General features: G+C 39.1%; 1 protein-coding gene across 1 annotated transcript in view; it reads left to right on the plus strand.

Moving 5' to 3' along the window:
* lrrc4ba (leucine rich repeat containing 4Ba) overlaps positions 1 to 23276 on the plus strand; it is a 40567-nt gene that overhangs the window by 6508 nt on the left and 10783 nt on the right. The window contains exon 2 of the mRNA XM_023276554.3: positions 20315 to 20854. Within this exon, the coding sequence (XP_023132322.2) occupies positions 20609 to 20854 (246 nt within the window). The 5' untranslated portion in view covers positions 20315 to 20608. The remainder of the gene's footprint in view (positions 1 to 20314; positions 20855 to 23276) is intronic.

The following is a 23276-nucleotide window of genomic DNA, read 5'->3' on the forward strand; positions in this document are numbered from 1 at the left end:
ATAATAAAACCGCATCCACCTCTGCTCCACATGTTGCACTGCGCTGTCTGAATATTTGTTTCCCTAATTAAACACCGAGCCCCATTCAAGTGTAAAATTTGTTTCTGTACACTGTGTGAGTGTGTTAATGCTTTTTCCTCTGCATATCTTTAATCTAGTCTTGTCTGTTCAGTTCATTGTACAAGTGTGCAGTTACATGACACTGTCAGTGCTGAAAATGTCACATTTTTTAACTTTGATTTTATATTATCTTTGTTGATTACGCTAAACATTCACAGTTGTCTTGTAGGGGTGCAACTACCATTCATTTTGAGAGTCAAATAACCTGTTAATCTTAAATTTCTCAATTAATCGATGAGTTTAATAGAGTCGAATGTTTTTTAAAGATGTCAGTCAGTGTTCCCACAAGCCCAACTTGACTTATTTTGTCCACAACCCAAAAGTATTCAGTTTACTCTCATAGCAGAGTAGAGAAATCAGAATATATTTACTGTAAAAAGCAGGAATCAGAGAATTTAGCCATTTTTACCTTCAAAATGTCTCAAATTTATTAATCAATTACCCACAAAGTAATTATTAATTTAAAAGTTACAACTTATCAATTAATCATTTCAGCTCAGTTGTGTTTTGTGTTACAGTCATGCAGTCAGCTGTATTGTTACTATATACTGGCTACACAGAATAGCATTTTATTTTCATAATTAATTGATTTCTTCATAATATGTGTTTATAGTTGTTGCTGTTATCAACATTTCTAGCTTTTTTCTCAGTTTTTTTCTGCTGCAGTTTGAGGGGAATCCACAACTCCATTTGTGCAGCCATGTATTGATGACCTTGACCTTGAGTAGCAAAAGAATACTTGTAATGACGTTACTCACTCTAATTAGAAACAGGTGCGTTTCACATTGAAGGGGCTTAGATGGGTGGAGTGTGTGTGTGTGTGTGTGTGTGTGTGTGTGTGTGAGTGTGAATGATGTAAGTGGGGGAGACTAGGCTCAGTGTTAAATTTAAGAAGTGCACCTGTTAACTCAGTGCTGCTGTTGCTCAGCATTGCTGAAACGCAGTAGCTTCCCTGCTCCAATTAGAGAATCGGCGAGCTGTGTCCTGGTATGTGGATGTGCGGCAAACCAGCCCCCAACTGTTAGATTTATACTTAACAATCACGGTGCACATTCTGGGGCTTTGCACCACCTAAACAGTGCAAACCTTAAATCCCCTCTCTGCAGTGCAAACGGTAAAGAGCATTAACCCTGTAACACTCATAGGCGCCTGCGAAAATTCTGCTGCTGTATTTTGGATGGCATCGAATCATCCTGAATGAGCCAGTCGTTTTAAAGCACAAAGCCTCATGATTCAAACGGTGTGAGCCATTTTAAGATACCAAAAATCACAGCAACAATACTTCCTTACTTTGCAATAAAACAGTAATGAGCAAAACAGTAGTTTCTTACCCTTCCTGTCTTCTATAGGAGAGCATACTTGTTGAATCACTATGTGCTGTTTTCACAGCGAGAGTCTAACAAGCACAACGCTTCCAACTTTTTAGTCTTTTTTTAGTAAAAACGAAAATGGGGGTGAATGTTGAGGAGTTATACAAAAAAATTGAACAAAAATGCAGAAGGCGACACTCATCATGCATCAAAATCTTCCCCGTGTTGTCTCTTCTACAAAGAGTCTTAAAATTATAACTGTGCTGAACAGCAGCTTCAGCATAACACAAACAATGTGTCATATATTTGTATTTCCAAGTATTGTTATAATGGCTGTAATTGCTAAGCTCCATATGCTTTGTGTTGCTGGAAACATTCTGCTTCAGCTAAAGATGATTTCAGAATGATGCAAAACCCAGCCTGCACAGACTCTCCTTTGCGTATTAAGGGTAATACATTGTGAAAATAACCATATCATTTGGTCATAATGCAGTTGTCAGTGCAGACTTTTTTGAAAAATACAGAGATGATGTGTTCATGTTCTGGTAAAAGGCTCTGAAATGTCAGATGCTCATAGCCAAACAGCACAGCATTCAAAAGCAACTGCAGTTTGTCGAAAAATCCAACCTAAATGGAATCACATACACATTTTTGATGGGAGCATAATGCCAATTTGACAGCCAGCTCCTGCTCTACTTCAGTATTATCATAAGTGATTGCAGAACAATCACTTTAATGCATCAATAATCCAAGAAGTGTCAGCGAAGAAAAACAAACACTCGTCTCCAGTTTTATCCAAATAAAAGTAGTTTTTCTGTCATAACTAATGCACGCTGTTACTTCAAGCAGAGAAACAAACAGATACACATAAGAAATCGGTGAGTTATTTAGGAAAATTAAGAATTACAGATTCTAATTTAAGTCATGACAGACAGATTACACTGCTGTAAGCAAACCAGGAGTAAACTATAATGTATTTGTCTTGGACTCCCTGTAATCCTGAAGGAGTAAAAGTTAGTATTGTTGTTGATTTGGCCAACATTTGAAAGTAGCATACAACTTTGTTCAGAGAAATGCACGAAAAAAACATTTATCCTATCTCTTGGAGTGTGTTCTTACAGACACAGAACAGTTAAAAGAAAAACAGACATAGAGAATGAACATAGACTCGCCCCATCACAGAAATGTCACACACAAAAACAATTGTATAGAAGTGGAGTTGACATGCCATAGTTTGACCTCCTGAAAGAAACCACACACACACACACACATACGTTTCCTCTTGAGCAAAAAAAAAAAAGAAGGAAAGCGAGGGCAGCATGAAACACCAAAATGCTGAACCAAGTCCTCTTCTCCAAAACAGCTGGGAGCAACAAAACGCAGCAACACTGGGAAAAAGGTTTTAGAGCAACCCCCAAAAAACGGTGCAGTTTACATTGCTCTGTAAATGGCTGAGAGACATTTTGATTAGCTGCTAGCTTTGGCTTTCCCCTCAGTGCGCAGGAATTCAGTGTATCAACACACTTAACAACCTTAAACGCGGATTAATTGTTCACAAAATCAGCGTCCCGACCAGGCAGCGGCACAGAACGGACAGCAATAGCTGGATTTCATTTGAAGTTGGGAGCCGGCGCAGTGAATGTGAAGATGTTAACATTAAAAAGACTTTTATCCCAGCATGTAATGACAAGTGGTACGAAGCCCCCAGTTAGAGATTTGAACATGTGGGGTAGGTAATGTAATGCCTGTTAATGGGAGTGCTTTAGCAGGGTGATGAACACAGTGACTTTTAATCTGCAGCTCTTGGCCCCTGCTGAAGGGGAGGAGGTCCCCACTCCTGTAGGAGCAGTTCTGAATAGATCAGGGCTCCTCTCTGCATCCTGCATCCTAATGAGAGCAACGCCGTGTCTTTGGACATTTTGAGTGGGAGGGCGAGGTAGGAGACCGTGGAGAGGGGGCGGCAGTATATCCTATTTGACAAGGATGAGTGGTGATTAAAATGTGGAACGCCGAATGCTCCAGTTTAAGAAAAACCTCATCAGGCTGTTGTGCTGTTTTCTAAAAATAAGCGCTTATTGTAATATTGCTCCCATAACCAAACTGTTGTCCCAAAAATACACAAAAATGTGAGGGTGTAACATCATCCGAGACTGCATGTCCTGTCATAGGATCACATTAAGAAGCTTAATAAGTAAACAGGGAGGAAATGAGGAGGAGTTTCTGTCTAATTAATAGTTTATCATACAATCATAAGCTCAATTGACCTTCTGTACATTCAGCTGAGGAGTACAAAATGACAGATTAGCTTAAGTGGTAACAAGGAACTGTAAGACATCAAAAGTGCATTAACTATGACTGCTATTATGAATATGCTTTATTTATTGACCTTCTGGAACATGATGTAGTGAAAAGTTTCCGTGTTCTGCAATTAGTTCAACTGGAAACTGGTGTCGTCTTCTGATTATGATTTAATTCTAAGGAAATATTGATGAGTGTAATCTTCTCGTAATCCATTTAATGCAGTTATTTAGAGGAATTTGGGAGACTGGCAACATTTTATTTCCGTAATATGAGACAGTTTCAATCAAAGTTGAATCTTTAGCACCATCTGGACAGATCATCATACCTCTGCCATGGTTATTGCACAATGCCAGAAAGAAAGACTAATAAGCAAAATGCAAAATACACATCAACATGCTCAGCACAGGCAATCATGGCATATGTGTGGCTTTCTTCCACCAAAGTAAGTTCAGTTAATGAGAATTTAGATGAAATATTAAAATAATCTCCTTTGCCAAATGTTATAAAATCTTGGATCTGGATTTACACCAAGTCTCAGTCACTTGTTCTTTGGCCATGGACTCTAAGAAACATAATTTAAATCTGTTGCTGACTTTTTTATCCTGTAAATAAAATTTTAAAAAAACAGACACGAAGAAATAAAGAGGCAAAATTTTAAGTTTGAATGTTCTGTTGTGAAAATTTTAACTGTTAGTATGTATCTAGTGTGTACACATTATAATTTGAACCATTTCAAGTAATGTTCTAGTCCTGGCCTCTTTGAAAACAAGAACTTTGGAGTTCAAAAAGTGGCAACTAGGAAGTGACAGAAAAAACAACAGTAAAAATTGACTTTATCTCCCTTATTCTGGGTTTTTCTAATATATAATTTACAGTTTTGTTTCATATTCTCTCCTGTTACTCATTAGAAACTGATTTGACATCCCAAATAAGCTAAGAGACACCTGAATACTGTCCATTGCTTGTTAATTCAATTTGACCACGCTGTGATTATTAGAAAGGTTGACATTAATTCCCTTTAATTCATAAGTATGGATAGGATTGCATAGTGGAGGCTGTGGCTCAGTTGGGTTCGTCATCTAATTGCAAAGTTGCAGCTTCCTTCTGTTTTTGTGTTGAACTGTACAAACTCTAGTAACTGCAAGCAGCAGCAGCTTTCTACAATCACATGTGCAATTTCTCCCAGAATTGCCCAGTGTAGTTATTGAAAAAATTCCTTTGGGGTTAATAAAGTTTTATCTTATCTCAGCTTACCTGTGTGCAGTATTGTAGAAAAACGTATCTCAGAGTGCAGGTACATATGTCTTCTTCAGCACGCTTCAGGCTTGTTTGGTGTGAGAAAATATGAAATAACACTAGAAACCAAATTCCTCCCTCCCCTGTCTCTCCTATTACAACCTACCAGCCACTTAATAATATCAGCAACCAAACAGAGTGAGTCAATAGGTAGGCAGGCTCAAATCCGTTTCTACATAAACCTGCGCTTGTGAGGAAATCACCGCGTGCAATATCAGGGAGAAGAAATCAATATCAAGTACAACGGTGGTGTTTTCACCTGAATCTGGTAACGCGCTGCTGTAACACACCCCTGTCCTTAAGTCCCTGTCGAGGGGGGGAGTTATTGACCGGTATCATTGATCCACCTGTACTAACATCTAACATCTCTGAATATTTCAATGACCCGGGGTGCTCCTTCCCCTGGGAGCCAGACATGAATCAGGTATAACTGAGGCAACACAAAGGGCGTTAGCATGCTATTAGTCACACTGCTTACAGTCTGTGTGTGTGTGTGTGTGTGTGTGTGTGTGTGTGTGTGTGTGTGTGTGTGTGTGTGTGTGTGTGTGTGTGTGTGTGTGTGTCTGTGTGTGTGTGTGTGTGCGTGTGCGTGTGCGTGTGTGTGTGTGTGTGTGTGTGTGCGTGTGTGTGTGGCTAAGTGATGCCAGTGCTTCATTCACCAGCAAGGCCAGTGCTCGTCCAGTTCTCTTCCAGTGCCAGGGGGTAGGAGGGTAAACACAGCGGAGGGGGAGACGGAGGGGAGGAAGTTGGGGGAGTGTGGGGCTTCCTCTCTCCCATCCAGCACAATGCAACACAGCGGCGTCCCCCCTTCTCCCCATTTAAAAACCATTCACAAGCACCTTCTGTCATAGCCCCGTATTCCCAGAGCCGACCGACCTCCCCCTCCCCTCCGATCATTAAAAAGAGAAAACCCTCTGCGTGACTCGGCTTCTTCTGCAGAATGAAACTGCTTTTTTTCTTTCTTTTTTGTTTTTTTTGGTTTGGTTTTGTTTTGTTTTCCATTAAATCAAGGCTTCTGTGTCCTGATGCAGAATTTCCCTTTTCATTTTTTTAAAAGCCCCCTGGTCTTTCATCCCAAAGTCAATTTTGCCTGGCGGTTAGTCAAATGCTTTAAATGTGTATAAGTGCCTGAGAAGAGTGTAAGCTTTAAGTGTGATAGACTACCCTGGGACCAGAGCGGGGCTGAGAGCGAAGGAAAAATGAGGCTAGATGAACAGACTGGGCTAAAAATTAATGCTGGTTGGGAGCAGACTGTGGAAGGTCTGGATGGGATTATAATGGGCTGATTATGGAGCAACTGTCTCTATGTCAGGATTACTATTTGACATGAATGTAGAAGGATGGTAAAATAAGTAAAATGTGTTGCATTATATATATATATATTTTTTTATATATATATATATATAAATTTCCTTTGAGCTTAGGTGGCAGGGCTTATATTTAGTTTGGACTCTGTGCTGTTATTCTGCATGAGCTGCTTTTTTCACCCCTGGTTGGGACAAACAAGCTAATGCAGGCTGAGTGAGGAGCGCCTGCTAAGTGAAAATTTAGTGGTTGTTTTATGTTAACCAGCAGACACTGAGGGTAAATCACATTAGTGCTGATTTATCATATCCTAAATTTGTCTGCTTCTTATGAGCTGCGCAGCGCAGAGATCACACTTGCGATAGACCAGCTCCGCCTCGGCCCAGGAAGGCCCGGAGAAATTAACGTGTGGGAAAGTGAAAGACCTCACCGCAGCCTCTTACTTGATTGTATTGTGGTCTGTCATATTCCCTCCTAATAAGAAGCAGTGAGATGAGACTGATTTGGTTTGGCGCTTTGTGTTCAAATGCAGTTCACCAGAGGGGCCAGCCTCTTGGAAATCTGAATCACTTTAGGAAATTATGATTGAGCTGATCTGGTATTTAGAGGACATTTGTCTGCTGGTCAAATTACGTTTAAATGATGAGAAAACTGTCATGTCTGCGTGGTAGACAGATGGATGTTGCACTCAAACGCTTGTGAAAAGTGAGAAGACTGATTGCTTTCAGCGCTAACTCACAAATTTCACAATTACAGTGACTAATGTATTTATATTAAATACAGACAGTTTGTTAAACCTCTGAGCCCAAAATAGTTTCTGGGCATTTTTGTGCTCCACTACATTTTAATTTACTGTGGTTCTAGTTTTTTTTTTTTTTTATTGCAATATAAAGTCCAGCACCTCTATGCAAACAAATAATTTAAAAATGTCTTGAAGTGCAGCAGAGAAACAGCTATAATGCCATAAACCAAAAGAATGTTGAATTTTCTTGATTATTTGCTTCACAACAGTTTTACAAGTGCCTACAGGCAATGGTAATATTAAGAAAAAATTAAATGAATTGTTGGATACTTTAGTTAGGCTATCCGAGAACTTTTTTAAAATATATATTTACAACCTGTACAGACTGAGTGTTTTTCACTCTTTTCTGCACATCAACTCTAGAAAGATGTTTCACCTGCTGAATGTATCTTCCAACAACTTCCTGAACATTTGCTTCTCTGTTGACCATTTTTGAACCGCGCTGTGTTTATTTTACTGATCAAGTTGATTTTGATTTTCTCTCAACCTCTCTTGCCGTCTCCTCTCTCCTCTGTGTTAACTCAGCCTGCAGTTCATTCAAAAAGTCACAGAATTTTGGTCACATGACTGTTGGTCACTGCTGAGAGAACCATTGCTTTGTAGTTGCAGAATTACACATTATTTTATTAGGTATTATTTTTTACAGAATCTGGTACAAACAGTGTTTTATTTGCATACTTTGCAATGGAGCATTCAGAGTAAAGTGATTTCTATGAAATGTTACAATATTTAGGTTTTGTTCATTTTACCAATAGAACAATACATCACACATGATACATTCATTGACCCTCAGACATTTGAAAATCTGACAATTCATTATGTTTTTTACAATTTCTTGCTCGGACACACTGCCATTTAGGCACATTTTAGAAGAAAACAGGTTTGGAGATTCAGATGCTTATTTAAAAACAGTAACCGATTACTCTATTTCTAATTGGAAAATTACTCATCAGCAAAAGTAACATATTATATTACTTTGCTTTCGTTCATCACTAAAAATCTGTCAGACCCCTTTAACCCTTGGATGCATAAGTGGGTCAAAAATGACCCAGTGAAGTCGTCTTCTTGCAATATCTTTCTAATCAAAAGTTTTTATCATTTCATATTCCAGCTATTCCTCAAAAAATATGTTTTTGATATCATTCCATTCAAATGTTTTTAGTTTCTGTTTATACCATTAAAGAAATTGTGATATTTGTATTACTACCCCAAGCTCTTTATCACTGATAATATCATATAAGAGGCGGTGAAGTGCACAAGCTTTGAGGGACAGAGAGCAGCAACAGCTGTGGAAAAATGTCAACAAAATGGATGTTGACATTCTTCCGTTGCTGTTCTGTGTAATATTCTCCTTTATTAATTATCAAAATGTTCAAAATCTGTCATAAAGTGGAAAATAAACATATTACACACATGAAATCATTCAAAAAAATATTACAAACAATAATACAAATTATTATTCTCAACCAAAATGACAAAAAATGGCATAAAAAGACATTGATTCTTATATGGGTAATTTCTGACCCACTTATGGAAGAGAATAAGGTCCAATCACTCGCGCATCAAAGGGTTAAACAACTCCAAATCTTTCATACACATTATTTGCAGCTTGCATTTAGCATGTAGAAATACTAATCAGTATATTGTGGCTAGAGACCTACACTGTGGAGGGATTCACTGAGCCTCCAGCAGCAGCTATTTCAGCCTAACTGACTGTAGAGTAGCTCCTAGTAGTCTCAGCCTCTCAGCACCAAACCTAAATACAACTAGGTAACACATCAATGTATGTGTGGCCACGACATTCAGATAAGACAACTTTGGAATTACCAGGAGTCACATTTCTCCTCTGAGAGGCTAATTTAACTTCCCAACTATTTCCTGCAGTGAAATAAGACAGAGAGCCTCAACTCAGAATCATTTCAGCTGTTCATAAGACCTAGTGGATAGAGAACAAGCTCACAAAAGTTTTACAGTGAAGAAGTGTTAACTGTAATCACTCAGTGAAGAAACAGTACATTTAACAATATAAAATACTTGAAATGAGCTGATTTTAAAGGCAGACCATAAATTTTATTTTTTTTTAAAAAAGAAAATGAATATTTTTTGACATAAAAAGACATACATTTTAATGGAACTTCACATATTTGTTGTTCCTCTTTTTGCCTTTTCATTAGCTTAATCTGCTAAATTCAACTTTAATACTATACATATATTTCTAAAGTTAGATATGATTACTGAAGTATTGTTGTCACAATTTTATCTATATATCATTATTATTACATGACAGGTGTTTTCATAATTTTTATACATGTAGGTATCCTTCATTAAATATAAAAAGAGCCCAAAAAATACACATGATGTCGTGTTAAATTACGGCTACAAAATGTATTTAAATTATTTTTAAAAATCACATTTTTTATGAGATGGCTATTTTATGTTATTTTATTATTATTATTATTATTATTATTATTATTATTATTATTATTATTTTTAACTTTTTAAAATTTATTTACAGTGTACAATTTTAGGGACTCATGTTATTGCCAAAAAATAACTTGGGACTGACTTGTGATCCAGTAAACCTCACTCTTCTGCTTTAAGAGAAAGTAGCATAGCATTGTGATAAAATGACTTCTATTACAATCACTGCTTATTCACAAGTTTTAAAAGGTAAAAAATACGGCTATGCTGCTATTTCAACCTCTGCAGACTTTTGTACCATCTTCACTTTGTAAAAAAAAAAAACAGAGCAAGGATCCACTGATAATCCAAAAACATGTTACTTTTCGCTGTTTATGAAGAGAAACAGAACTGCTATCACTCACACAGTGTTTGAAACTCTATTTGGCCCGGGGCGCAGAAGGAAACTCACTGAGTTGACCGTTTGGATAAACACCCAAAACCGTGTCCTGAAAACGGAGTTCAAAAGAATCTCCACAAAGACGGGAGAGAGGGGATGATTCTCTCGCTTCTCCCCCGAGACTTCGCCCCCTAGCGATGCCTCGAGGGGCAAAGACTGTGGCATTCATGCTGAAGCAGGAGCAGAAGGTTGGAGAAGCCAGGCAGGAGGTGGATCTGGTTCCCTGCTGCCCTCCTCATCACCCCAACACACTAACTCACTAGCAGGTTGGCAACAATTACACCAAAGCATTGTTCCTGTTTACAGACGCCCTGTGTGCTGCAAATCCTGCTGGATTGTCTCTGAATCGTTTTTTATTGCTGCGTGTTATTTGAACTTTTAAGGCCGATATCGACGCTATTTAGATGGAAGGAGCCAATTTGCCTTACAATTTTATTTTTCTCAGGGTGGTAGAGGCTCTAAAAATCTGCACTAAAACACAAGATAATAGCAAAAACGTAACCGCTTTCTGGGGAATCTGGTTATTGAATTCAGCTCAGATTAAGAGATTGAGACGGTGTGGTCGATCAATATTTATATCGATCAGAAAAACCCAATCATATGCATCATCTCAGACATGGACCAGCGCTAACTGAATTTTAATGAAAGGTAAATTGATTAAACGGATTCAGTAAATTGACTGAATCAGCAGCTGCCATGAAGCATACGGTCACTGAATCTGTAGATGACTGGAATAAAACCTGATTTGCGTTATTGAAAAATCACCTCTTTATTTCAGAAATGGAGCAGATTTGAAACCACCTTAAAGCCTCACAGGCACAACCCTGATTGGCGAGATGTCACCGCGATCAGGAAATGTCATGGCTCTGTTCCCACCGCACACACAACCCACAGGATGGGCTTTTTTTTTTTTTCTTCTTCCGACTGCATGAGCTGCCATCTTGGTGTGTGCCGAGTCATTATTGATGGGCCTCCATGCTGATGTGCAGACAGGAGACTGGAGAGAAGGAGTGTACTCCTGTCTGCTCGACTCACCGCTTGTTCGACTGTCAGCTCATCCTTCTTGTTGTCTCTTGGTTTTTTTTTGGAGTTTTTTTTTTTTTTTTGCTTCTCCATCTGCTGCAGATCTAATTCACGGCCACCAAACTCTACAGATCATCTCTCGCTTCTGTTGATGAAAAAAGCAAAACCCTGCACCACTTATTCCGCTTCTTTTCCCAGCCTCCTCACGTTATTTTTCTGTGGTCGCAGGCTGAGATGTAGTGGAGGGGAAAATGATCCAACTCAATTACCTAAAACTGACAGAAATCTTCGTGAAATAAAGCTCGCAGGATACATCATCGCAGCGAGGATCAAAAACACGAAAATGGGGGTCTTTTAACCTCTTTAACCCTACGGAGCCTTTGGCAAGTCAGGCATTAAAAATTCATAGTGCGCAACCAAGCGGTGCTCAGACGCACAAAACTTTATTTTAAATTCTTGTCAAGATGTGAAAGAAATCAAATATGTCAGGCTGAATTACTGTGAAATACTGTATGTCTAAAATGATGCACAAGATTTTCCATTTGATGGAATCGCGCAGCGTTGAAAGTGGTCTTGAATTTTAATATTTTATGGAACACGGAATTTACATGTAATGTTGTGGAAAAAAATATGTTTTATTTAACTTTAAAGCGGCTCTTTGAAGCTCGAGGGAGAATTAAACAGGAGCACTGGGGACAGTTCACTGCAAAGCACAGTTACTGGAAATACATTTTGTCGAACCTTCCAGGGATCCATTGACTTCCATTCCTTTCTGTACATTAAGAAAAGCCATTAGTCCACAGCCGAAACCAGCTTGAGTCACTGAGCATCAAATCTGCATTCATTTTCCGGTTATTGTGAGGTGACTTTTCAAAACATGGAAATAGAATGATAATTGTCTTCCTACGTGAACTTGCTTGTAAATAACGACATTACTGTTTATATTTTCATAATATAACCGGGAAAAAATGTACTTAATGTGATGGAGTGCAAAATATAAGCATGTTGCAGTTCTGTAATAGATTTTTAAACAATGGCAGCCCCAAATCAGAAAAAAAGTAGCAGAATTTTTTATATAATTTGCTTTAGTCCCCAAAACTTGGTTTCAAGGTTAGAGTCCCTCTCTGGTCATTAATTTAACCCCTAAAAACTCAAAATTGCACATTTTGTTAATTTATCCCTATAAAATGATCCCTTTCTGCCTTAAAATAGCTTAAATATAACTCTGCACTGTTGCAACATCTATGAAGTCCCAGCCTCTTGTTGCAGCTCAAGCACACCAGCAAACTTTTTAGTCTGCACTACACAATGGCAAGATCTAACATTAGTGTTATTTTAACAAGCATGTTCTATATAAAAACTAATTCTGACAAAGAACAATGATACAGCAAATCCCATTCTGCAAGTTGGCAGGATTGGTTCTCTCGGTTTGTCATAGAAGAAACTCAGGATGTTTGAATCGGGGTTTTTGAGTCAGTCATTAGTTACCAAAGCACCATAAGGGTATGTTAGCAAAGTGGTTTTTGTCTCAAATTTCATGGACAAATTTGAACAGAACTGCAAATTTTCGCAAGTCGAAAGCATCTCTTAAATACAAGAAAACGTTTTTTAACCATACAAAGACACACACTTTGAATGTTGCTGTCTTTTAAATGAAAGCATAATTATGTTATTACGCAGCATTATTTCACCAATTTACAAAATCTGCCTTTAAATGTATAGATTTTTATAAGAAAAATGTTCAGGTTATTGTCGCTTGAATCTTTTGAATGTGGTGTTATGTTGTTGCTTCAGCTGTTTCTTTTTCTCACCTTTTAAAAAAATTACTACAAATTGCATAAGTAGAGCAGAGCACTAACTGTTAAATAACAGCTGCAGACGATTTTTGTGTAACTGCAGTAAATGGCTTATGTTCATTTTGAACATTGCAGTATTCTACTTTTTTTCTTGTGTTCTTTCTTCCAGATTTTTTGCTGTTTTTTCTTTATTGTATAACCCTTTTTCATGGACTGGACCATTTAGACATGAGGCAACAATGTATGACAAACTGTAGTCCACTATATACACTACTGTTTAAAAGTTTGGGGTCACTTAGAAATGTCCTTATTTTTTAAAGAAAAGCAGTCTTTTTCAATGAGGATAACATTAAATTATTCAGAAATACAGTCTAGACATTGTTAATGTGGTAAATGACTATTCTAGCTGGAAATGGCTGATTTTTAATGGAATATCTACATAGGGGTACAGAGGAACATTTCCAGCAACCATCACTCCTGTGTTCTAATGCTACATTGTGTTAGCTAATGGTGTTGAAAGGATAATTGATGATTAGAAAACCCTTGTGCAGTTATGTTAGCACATGGAGAAAAGTCAAATTGCCTGGGTGACCCCAAACTTTTGAACACTATTGTATATTTGAAACTTGACAGTTAAATTCAGATCTTCCTAAATCAAATCTGCTCCATTGTGCAGCCATGTAAATTTTTGCAACTGTAATTTTTTTTGGGCTCCAGAGAAGCATCAGATTTTCCCGCTTTAACCCACATTTTTTGAAAAACAGCTCACTCCTGTTGGAATGTGGCTGCATTTTATTACAGGGCATAAACAAAACAGAAAACAGCCCATCAGTGCCTTTAAAACTCGCAGACACACTCATGGTAGATTTTTCATATCTAATTTCGTTTTGCGCACCAGATTGTCAGCTTGCTTACCTTTTAATTTGCCGCTGCGTCATCATCACTCGCAGGACAAATTACCCTGACCTTTGCACTTGTGATTTGTGGTTGCCTGACATTTGTGGCGACACACAGGACGGATTAAACTGTACCATCGCCGGTGCAGCATCACCAGCGACGCAGGAGCCGCTGCGACGCTGCCGGGCGGCTTCGGGAGCGTTGATGTCACTGGCGCTCGTGTTCGGTCCGTGCCATTTGTATACGAGTGTGTATAGGGTGCTAATGAGGGAGGCCGGGGAGGGGTGGATTTGGAATTGGTGGGATACAGCTGGACGGAGTGGCAGACTGTGGTGAATAGGTAACCATGGTAACTCTGTTGGCTAAGATTTGAATGCAGAGAGAGGAATGAGAGAGCAAAAGGGGGGGGAGGAAGCTGCAGTGTGTTTGTGTTTGGTGGAAAGAGAAAAGAAGAGTCGGGGTGAGGGGTTAATATGCATCATTGTAACAGGTTAATCTTTCATCAAACTGCGAGGTCAGCGCGGCGTTTACCCCCGCCACTGGACACCATAGCGGGCCGAAGTGGGGAGTGGAGGGGAGGGGGAGGTCCAGGAAATATGTAGCAGCAGGGAGGAAGGAAGTGTGAGGCAGCTGGGAGGGTGAATGAGTTCGCAAAAGAGTTCGCAGAGAGGAAGAGAGTGTTCCCACTTTTATAGGAGGAGATGGGCGATAGGAGGAGGGAGATATCAGGGGAGATAGAGGGGGAGGGAGGGGTACAGGTAGAGACTATTGTAGCATGTGGACGGTGACAGCAGCGAGGCCGAATACAATCAGCCAGCCTCTAACCAGCTGTCAGCTTCGACTATTCTCAGTCTTCTCTATGGACTCACCTCCCCACTGCAACATCTGATCTCCACCACCAGCTTTTTTTCTTCTTCTTTTTTTTTTTTTTGCACCTTTCGACTCGATGCCGTCTACCTGAAATAGCTCTGACACTTAGATCTCGCTGGCAAGGAAGGGAAAAAAAAAGGTGGCTGGAAATTAAAATAAAGAGGTGAAAGCTGCTCCAAAAATACCAACTGAGAGCCTCTTTATGGTGATGATCGGTTGCCGTCGCTCATCCCGGTGTTGCTGTGTTCCTCCTGCCGCCGATATGATTCATCGCCGTGTCCTTGTGTGTGTTTTTAATGTCATTGAACTTGTGCGTTATTGATCAATCTTGGCCACACCGATCCGAGTCCAGCTCTCCTCCCACTGGAGAGGAGCCTCACTCTGCCCTCCACCTGTTTCATATTCATCCCTCTGTATCGTCTCCTGCCTCCATCCCTCCATCACTGTGTTTTATATGCGTCTCTGTGTTGTCGTTCACCTCCCTCCATCTCTGTCTGCTTTATATTCATCTCTCTATTGAGCCTCCTTCCCTTCTCTCCCCCCTCTCTCTCTCTTACTGAGTGAGAGATTATTAATATTAATGTCTCTTCTTCTTCTCTCCCTCCCCATTTTCCGTCTTCAACTTTTTTTATCTCTCTTTTTTTTTACAACTGATCTCTTTTCTGCTCTTCCCACTATTTATACCTCTCTCTAGGTCTTTATCCCTCATCGTTCCTTTCACTCAACCTTCCCTCCATCTGTCTCCATCTCTATCTCTTTCTTCCCCTCTGTCTCTCTTTCTCCGGCCCTCTCTCTGCAGCTGTTCAGTATTCATCTATTACTGTAGTGTTGATAATTCTCTTCTCTGCCTGCAGCCATACAGTCATCTATCAGATTAATAATCCTTCTCTCCTTCTCATTCTCTGCCCCCCCTCCTCATCTCCTTTCTTACTGTGCCAAGTGAGGATGCTCGGCGTGTCAAATGAGTTTGCGTGTCAAAGTCCCATCATTACAACCATCATCATTAATAACTGTATCTAGATTGCTGCATGCCCTTATTTAAGGTTATTCACATCTAAATAACCTGCAGAGGGGAACTGAGGCTCTCCAGGCTGCTGGAGTCTGACTTGACCGGCCATCTATTAGTGTTAATGTAGACTGCACCATTCGCTGCCATTCTCCGGCCCCTGGAGCATACAATGTTATGCTCGTACAGGAATGGAATTAGCATTTCAGTCCCACCTCTGTGTCTTACTGCAAACAGTGGCGCTGCTTCCTGGATTCAGCGGCCTTTTTTTGTTTTCAAGGTTTGGGCCTGCTTTGATAAGTATGAGTTTAATTAAAGGTGGTAAGTGTAGCATGTTCAAACATCAATATATCATCGTCGTATTAATTGTCGTACCTTGGTATAATTACTGTTAACAAATGAGACCTTGGCAGAGATGACTGGAAGCCTCTATCTCACACTAGTGGTGTTATTAATGGTTCTCAGAGTTACGACCAAATGTCCCCGAAACCCTGCTGCTTCCCGTCACTGAGTGGATTTTACTTTTTTTTTAACTGAGGGGTGTAGATGTTTAATTCCTTCATCTACACTACCACTCAAAACTTTGGACACACCTTCTCATTTAATGTTTTTTCTTTATTTTCAAGCCTATTGACATTGTAGATTCTCAAAGAAAGCATCAAAACTATAAACGAACATATGGAATTATGTAGTAAACAAAAAAGTGTGAAATAAGTCAAAACATGTTTTACATTTTAGATTCCTCAAAATAACCACCCTTTGCTTTGATTACTGCTTTGCACACTCTGGGCATTCTCTCAATGAGCTTCATGAGGTAATCACCTGAAATGGTTTTCCAACAATTTTGAAGGAGTTCACAGAGATGCTGAGCACTTGTTGGCCCTTTTGCCTTCACTCTGTGGTCCATTTCATCTCAAACCATCTCAACTGGGTTTAGGTCAGGTGACTATGGAGGCCAGGTCATCTGACGCAGCACTCCATCACTCTCCTTCTTGATCAAACAGCCTGGAGGTGTGTTTGGGGTTATTGCCCTGCTGAAAAAAAAATGATGGTCCAACTAAACGCAAACCAGATGGGATGGCATGTTGCTGCAGGATGCTGTGGTAGCCATGCTGGTTCAGTGTGCCTTCAATTTTGAATAAATCCCCAACAGTGACACCAGCAAAGCACGTCCACACCATCACACCTCCTCCTCCATGCTTCACAGTGGGAACCATGCATGTAGAGACCATCCGTTCACCTTTTCTGCGTTGCACAAAGACACGGCAGGTGGAACAAAGATCTCAAATTTGGGCTCATCAGACCAAAGCACAGATTTCCACTGGTCTAATGTCCATTCCTTGTGTTTCTTGGGCCAAACAAACCTCTTCAGTTTGTTGCTTTTCCTTAGTAGTGGTTTCTTAGCAGCTATTTGACCATAAAGGCCTGATTGGTGCTTGATGGTTTTTGCTACTGCACTTGGGGATACATTCAAAGTCTTTGCAATTTTAAAGACTGACTGACCTTAAGTTCTTAAAGTAATGATGGACTGTCATTTCTCTTTACTTAGCTGATTGGTTCTTGCCATAATATGGATTCTAACAGTTGTCAAATAGGGCTGTAAACTGTGTACCAACCTGACTTCTGTACAACAAAACTGATGGTCTCAACTCCATTAAGAAGGCACAAAATTGGGTGCCCGTACAGCTCAACGGGTTAAGCAGGTGTTCCATGTATAGGGGCTGGACCTTGACGCAGCGGCCCTTTGCTGCATTATTTCCCCCCACTCTTCTCCCCCGCTTCCTGTCTGTCTCTACTGCACCTATTGAATAAAGCAGAAAAGGAAAAAAAAAAACCAATTCCACAAATGAACCTTGACAAGGCACACCAGTGAAGTGAAAACCATTTCAGGTGACGACCTCATGAAGCTCATTGAGAGAAGGCCAAGAGTGTGCAAAGCAGTAATCAAATCAAATGGTGGCTGCTTTGAAGAATCTAAAATATAAAACATGTTTTAACTTATTTAACAGGTTTTTTTTAAAGACATAGTTCCATATGTGTTCATTCATAGTTTTGATGCCTTCAGTCAGAATCTACAATGTAAATAGTCATAAAGAAAACCATTAAATGAGAAGGTGCGTCCAAACTTTTGACCGGTAGTGTGTATACCTTTGAAAAGTATTGTCGTTCTCTTTGCATCATTTGCTCTGAATGAGAAGCAAGTTTCCCCCTGTGTAAATATTTTTTGATTGATGCAGAAAATACTGTGCAGCTTGTGTTTTACATTTCTATCCATACATCCCTGTGGAGGGTTGCTGGGGGCTGCAGCCTCTCAGGTGACATTGAAGGAGCAGTGGCGTAAACCTGGTCACCAGATCTGCACAGCACTAACACAAAGAGACAGATAACTATGCTCACTCACAACTTTCAGATAATTTAGAATCACCAATTAACCTACCATGAATATCTTTGCACTAAGACTAAAGAAAACCCACACAGGTCCAGGGAGAACATGCAAACCACCACGCTTCACAAATTAGAAATAACATTATTGCATTATTTGACTATGATTTCAAAACCATGACATTTAAAATGCAATCTTTTCATTTTGATTTTAGTGTAAACCTCCAACCAGAGCAGGCATAGAGGTTGTTGGTCCTTGACAACCTCTGGGGCTGAGAAACTGCACTTCCTCAAATGTCCACATGAGGCTGACTTCATTTGTCAGTTAGGCCCCTCAGACCTCCATGTTAAAATGTCCAACTATACAGCAAAAATAAATATGTTTACAGTCTGGTGATCTCCATTGATAATTTTGTCATCCATGACAACTATATAGGAGCACATACATATATATATATATATATATTTTATATATATATATATATATATATATATATATATATATATATATAAATATATATATATATATATATATATATATATATATATATATAAATATATATATAAATATATATATATATATATATATATATATATATATATATATATATATATATATATATATATATAAATATATAAATAAAAGTCATGAGTTTAAAATGTATTAAGGCTTAAAATTGAGAGTAAGGCTGCTTTTAGTGACAGATAAGTGTTAAAATGGACAGTCCATGGCCTCAGCTTCACTCCAGCTGCACCTCTTTTGGTTTAGTCGGGAGTTAGGAGGAATCAAGCTCTGACAAGATAGCAACAGCCAAAGCCCCCACACTGAGTTTGTCCATCTTTATATCCAGTCTAAGGTTCCTTTAACTCCAAATATGATCCAGATGAAGCATATTTTCTGCAGAAAAAGGCACAAAAACAACTTAGTTCAACTTAGATCTGAGTTTGAAGGCCTCCTTGTCACATACTGCACATGCAGATAAAGTTAATAGGAACTCCAGCTGGATACTTAGGTATCTTCTTTTAGGCTACATTTGAAGGCTTTTTTTGTATCAGAAGGCTTTCTTAGGCTTCTTCTCTTTTTTTTGTCATTTTTATAAAACTGTTTTTCTTTGTTTTTTTTGACTGAATTACACTATATTTTGCTCCATTTTAAGTTTTAATTCAATGCTTGCTGTTTTAATTGATTTTCTTCTTCCCACTGTATTTTACTTTGTTATTATGCGTTTGTCCTAAGGCATTTTTAACACAGATTTTGATAAATGCTAAACAAATAAACTTTATTAATATTATTAATATGGAAGGAGCATGGTTAAAACAAACACTGACTTCAATTTTGAAATGGGGAAAAAGGTCCAATGTTTATTTGAACCATATGTCCACCCTGACCTCCTCTTTCCTTAGATTTTGACCTGAAGGGTTGTTTTTTCTTTTAATAGGGGGCAGATATATGTGTGGTGCTTTTCTAAGGTGGAAATAATTTCATTTTTTGCACGTCAAAGTCATTTTTGTTAAATCTTGCTTTACTTGACTGTGAATTTGACAAAATTGTCTGGTTGTCTGTAGACTGGATTCAGATCATTTCTCACTGTTGGTCATTTTGCATCATTTTTATACATTATATTGTGTCCAAGCAAGAAAACTCCAAGTCCAAGCACGATAGAATAGTTACTATATGTTCCAGTCACCAAAACATTATCATACAATGAATATTCAGCATGAAATAAATTTATTTTTATTTTGAAAGACATCTAATTGACATCTAAAAATGGATATGTAAAAACCTTTTCTGTGCATGTTTTACTAAATAAACTAATAAGTGGTAGTTTTTTTCTTTTAAATTGCAAAAGTGGGACATATTCTGTCTAAACTGTTTTACAACAAATGCACAACTTCTTGGCTTATTTTGATCATTTATGATGCAGCTTATCTGTTTACAACAATTACACCAATGCTTCAAAACTTTCTGATTTGTTGATATGTTTACACAGAAATACCTTATTGGCCTATTTTAGACTTCATGCTTTCGTATTTCCACGTCTCCACCTTGAACCGTTAATTACAGAAATCGGCTTCCACCTGCCCTGGGTGTGAGGATTTGATTTCTGACAAAATGTCTGCTCAGGGATTATGTGGGATTTGATATGAGCAGTGACACAAAGGTGCTAATGCTTCTGAAAGATTTTTTGACAATCCCTCCCATGATAAGCTATACTGTAGATGTCTACCTATTATTTGCTCTGTTCAGTGTCTGCTGGTGAAAACATGAAGTGCAGTGTGTGTTCTGTGTTTAATATCTTCTCTCTCTCTCCCTCTCTTTGTCCCTCTCGCTTTTGTTCTTCACAGTAACTCCTGGGTTCTTCTCACTTCACAAAAAGCCTCAGTCAAATCCCCAGACAACACAAGAAAAAAAAATGGAATAACATCTGTTTATCTGCATATTTCTATGTTCCAAAAACAAGAGGAAAAAACGCAGAGATCGACAGAGGACACGAAACATCTCAGAGGATGTGGAATTAGAAAGAACAAATTGCCACTGGAGGACCAAAGGGAAAGTGAAGCTTTTCTCACAGATCCACCAGTGTGGAGTCACCTCACCTGTACCTTCGGATTAAAGAGCAGGGTCATGTCCCAGTTGCCATGCGCATCGCCACGCTGACCTGCCTTCCCGGCCCTTCCCCCTTCCTCTTTCTATTGGCCCAGCTGCTACTGCGGCTCCTCCTCCCTGGGCCGGAGCTAGTGGGAGCCGCCTCCTCCTGCCCCTCCCTGTGCACCTGCTCCAACCAGGCCAGCCGAGTCATCTGCACCAGGCAAAACTTGGAGGAGGTGCCCGAAAGCATATCCGTCAACACGCGATACCTCAACCTGCAGGAGAACTCGATACAGGTAAATATTAGCTGGAGGAAGTCGCTTGTCAGGTTGCATCCTGTCATGTCAGTGTGGATCTGAAGTGTGCATTTCATACGGGACACGCTCGACAAAATGTTTTGTATACAAATATGGCACGTACACATTTAGAGGTTATAAAAAATGTCTAGATGACAACAAAATCCATCTTTCAGAACCTAAAAAGAAACACTTTGATACTATTTCTTTCTGCAAGTTGCATCATGATGCGTTGTGTAATTTAATGGTTGTCTGGAAAAGTTATTGATTTCTTTTGACTGCTGGTTGTTTTTCGTGTAATGATGATCGACTGGAGGTCATGGTTCACTCTCGTTTTCATTTAGAACCACTGCAAAGCATAAATCACACTGAGAAAACACACATTCTGTCATTTTAAACATGCCAGTATCTGTACTTTTCAAGGTTTCTCTCCAGCACATAGCTTATTGACACATCTAAATAAAATTTCTTCTATTATAATTGTAGCTGTTTGTATTGATAAAACAGATGCATCTTGTGCAGCAGATTGAGGATTTTCTCTTCAGAATGTACACATACTGTATACAAATTAATTCCATCACTGACGTTAGCATATTTATGTTTCTAAAACTTGCATTATTCCCCCATTATCAGAGGGAATATTTGCTTTTGTAGACAGTTGTGGATGTTCGGATTAACTTGTTGATACAGGTTTTCTCTCAGAAACTCTATTTCTAAGAAAAGACAAGAAAAAAAAGCAGTTATAATGACAGAAAAAAGGCACTTGAGCCTCTTCTGAACTGAGGGAATATTTTATGAATTGAAAGGAAGGCATATTTCCATGACACCCTATTGCCTTTTGTATGCATTACCAATTTATCTAGAGTCCCTAGACAGTGTTTGTGGCTTTACAGCTGCAAGGGAAGATCATTTAACCACAGACCATCGATACAAAGCACACCAATCTGTACATTTATAAGCAGAGTGGGTTGATTTTACTCTTTGCAGCAGCATTTGACATAATTGGAAGCATCCTCGTGTTGCTGACAGTGCTTTGTTCTGTTGTGGTTTTAAATTCATTTCCACTCCATTTTGTCTCCTCTAATGAAAAGCAACGAATATCCCAAACATTGTTAAATTTGTCCAGGGCATCTCTTATAATGTCAAGCGCTCCGTATGTTGGGCAGAGCAGCCTAATATCATCTATTCCTCGGAGAAAACATCCTATTAAACATTATGTGATGTTAACGGAGCATAAATGGGACATCACGCCTCTTGATTTGGTATGTGAGATTTTAAAGAGATGCTGTTAACATGGAGGATAAAAAAAAATAAAGAAATAATAACAGTATTTGTTTCGTTTTTAGCCTACAAATTCCGATTCGGTTTGTTGTATCCTGCAGCCCCACTTGAAATGATTAAAAATCTAAAAATGTTTTAACACCTGAAGGCATCCTAGATTCTCTGGCTTATTTTTTCCTCCACCGAGTACCCTGAGAGTAAAGCCTTGACAGCTCCCACCCCCTCTTAACATCCTCACCCCTCCCTCTTTCCTCTCTCTCTCCCCCTTCTTTGCCTATCAACTCCCCCCTCTCTCTCCCCCTGCTCCTGTTCTACATACAGAAGAGGCAATGGCCTGACTCCAGGAGTCTCTGTGTGTCTCACAGAGGGCTTTGGCCACACATATCTCAAACAGTCAGAGATTTAAGGGGCTTTTAGTCGCGCTCGCTAGCTGTGTGTCTTTGACTTCTCGCCAAATGAGCTCCACTTGGACCACACCAATGCTAGTGTGCCGTCCAGGGCCCGTGGCACCCATGTTCTTCGAGAAAAACCTCTCTTTCCATTGCTAATATACAAGTCAGAATGTTTAAAACTGTATTCATTTAGTTTCATAGTTTGTCTTCTGTGGTGACACTTCATGTGAATTGACCAACACTAACGATCAGCTTATTAGCGAGGGATTATAATGTGTCAGTAGGAAGCCTCCACGGAAACAACGGTGTGAAAAGCACTTCAGCGTCTAAAACAAGGTCAGGGTTAGGAAGGAGTTTAGTTCACCATAGTGCTCAGAAAAAAGGTCAAGTGTAATGCTTTCTTTCTTGAATGTGATAATGTGTTGAAAGTAAGCATTTAACCACAAATTAAGCATGACCATGTTTTACCATTTTGCCACTAATACAAGTTGTGCTCCACTGTGGTCGTACAGTAGACTGAGGATCAAATTCTTTATTCTGGTCATCGAGTGTTTTTAGTGGTGAAATTAAATGTGAGAGCAATCTTCAAAACAAGATACCTGTGACTCCTGTGCAGGTCAGGGTTATTGATTTGGGCTTTACTGTACCAACTCTTTTTACAACCTCTAATCGTGGATCAGCACAGTCACTGTAGCTCTCTGTCCATCAGGCGATGCACATTGTTTCATCAGCAACATAGAAAGTCCAAC

This window comes from Amphiprion ocellaris, chromosome 19 (assembly GCF_022539595.1).
Source record: "Amphiprion ocellaris isolate individual 3 ecotype Okinawa chromosome 19, ASM2253959v1, whole genome shotgun sequence".
In the NCBI taxonomy this organism is placed as follows: domain Eukaryota; kingdom Metazoa; phylum Chordata; class Actinopteri; family Pomacentridae; genus Amphiprion; species Amphiprion ocellaris.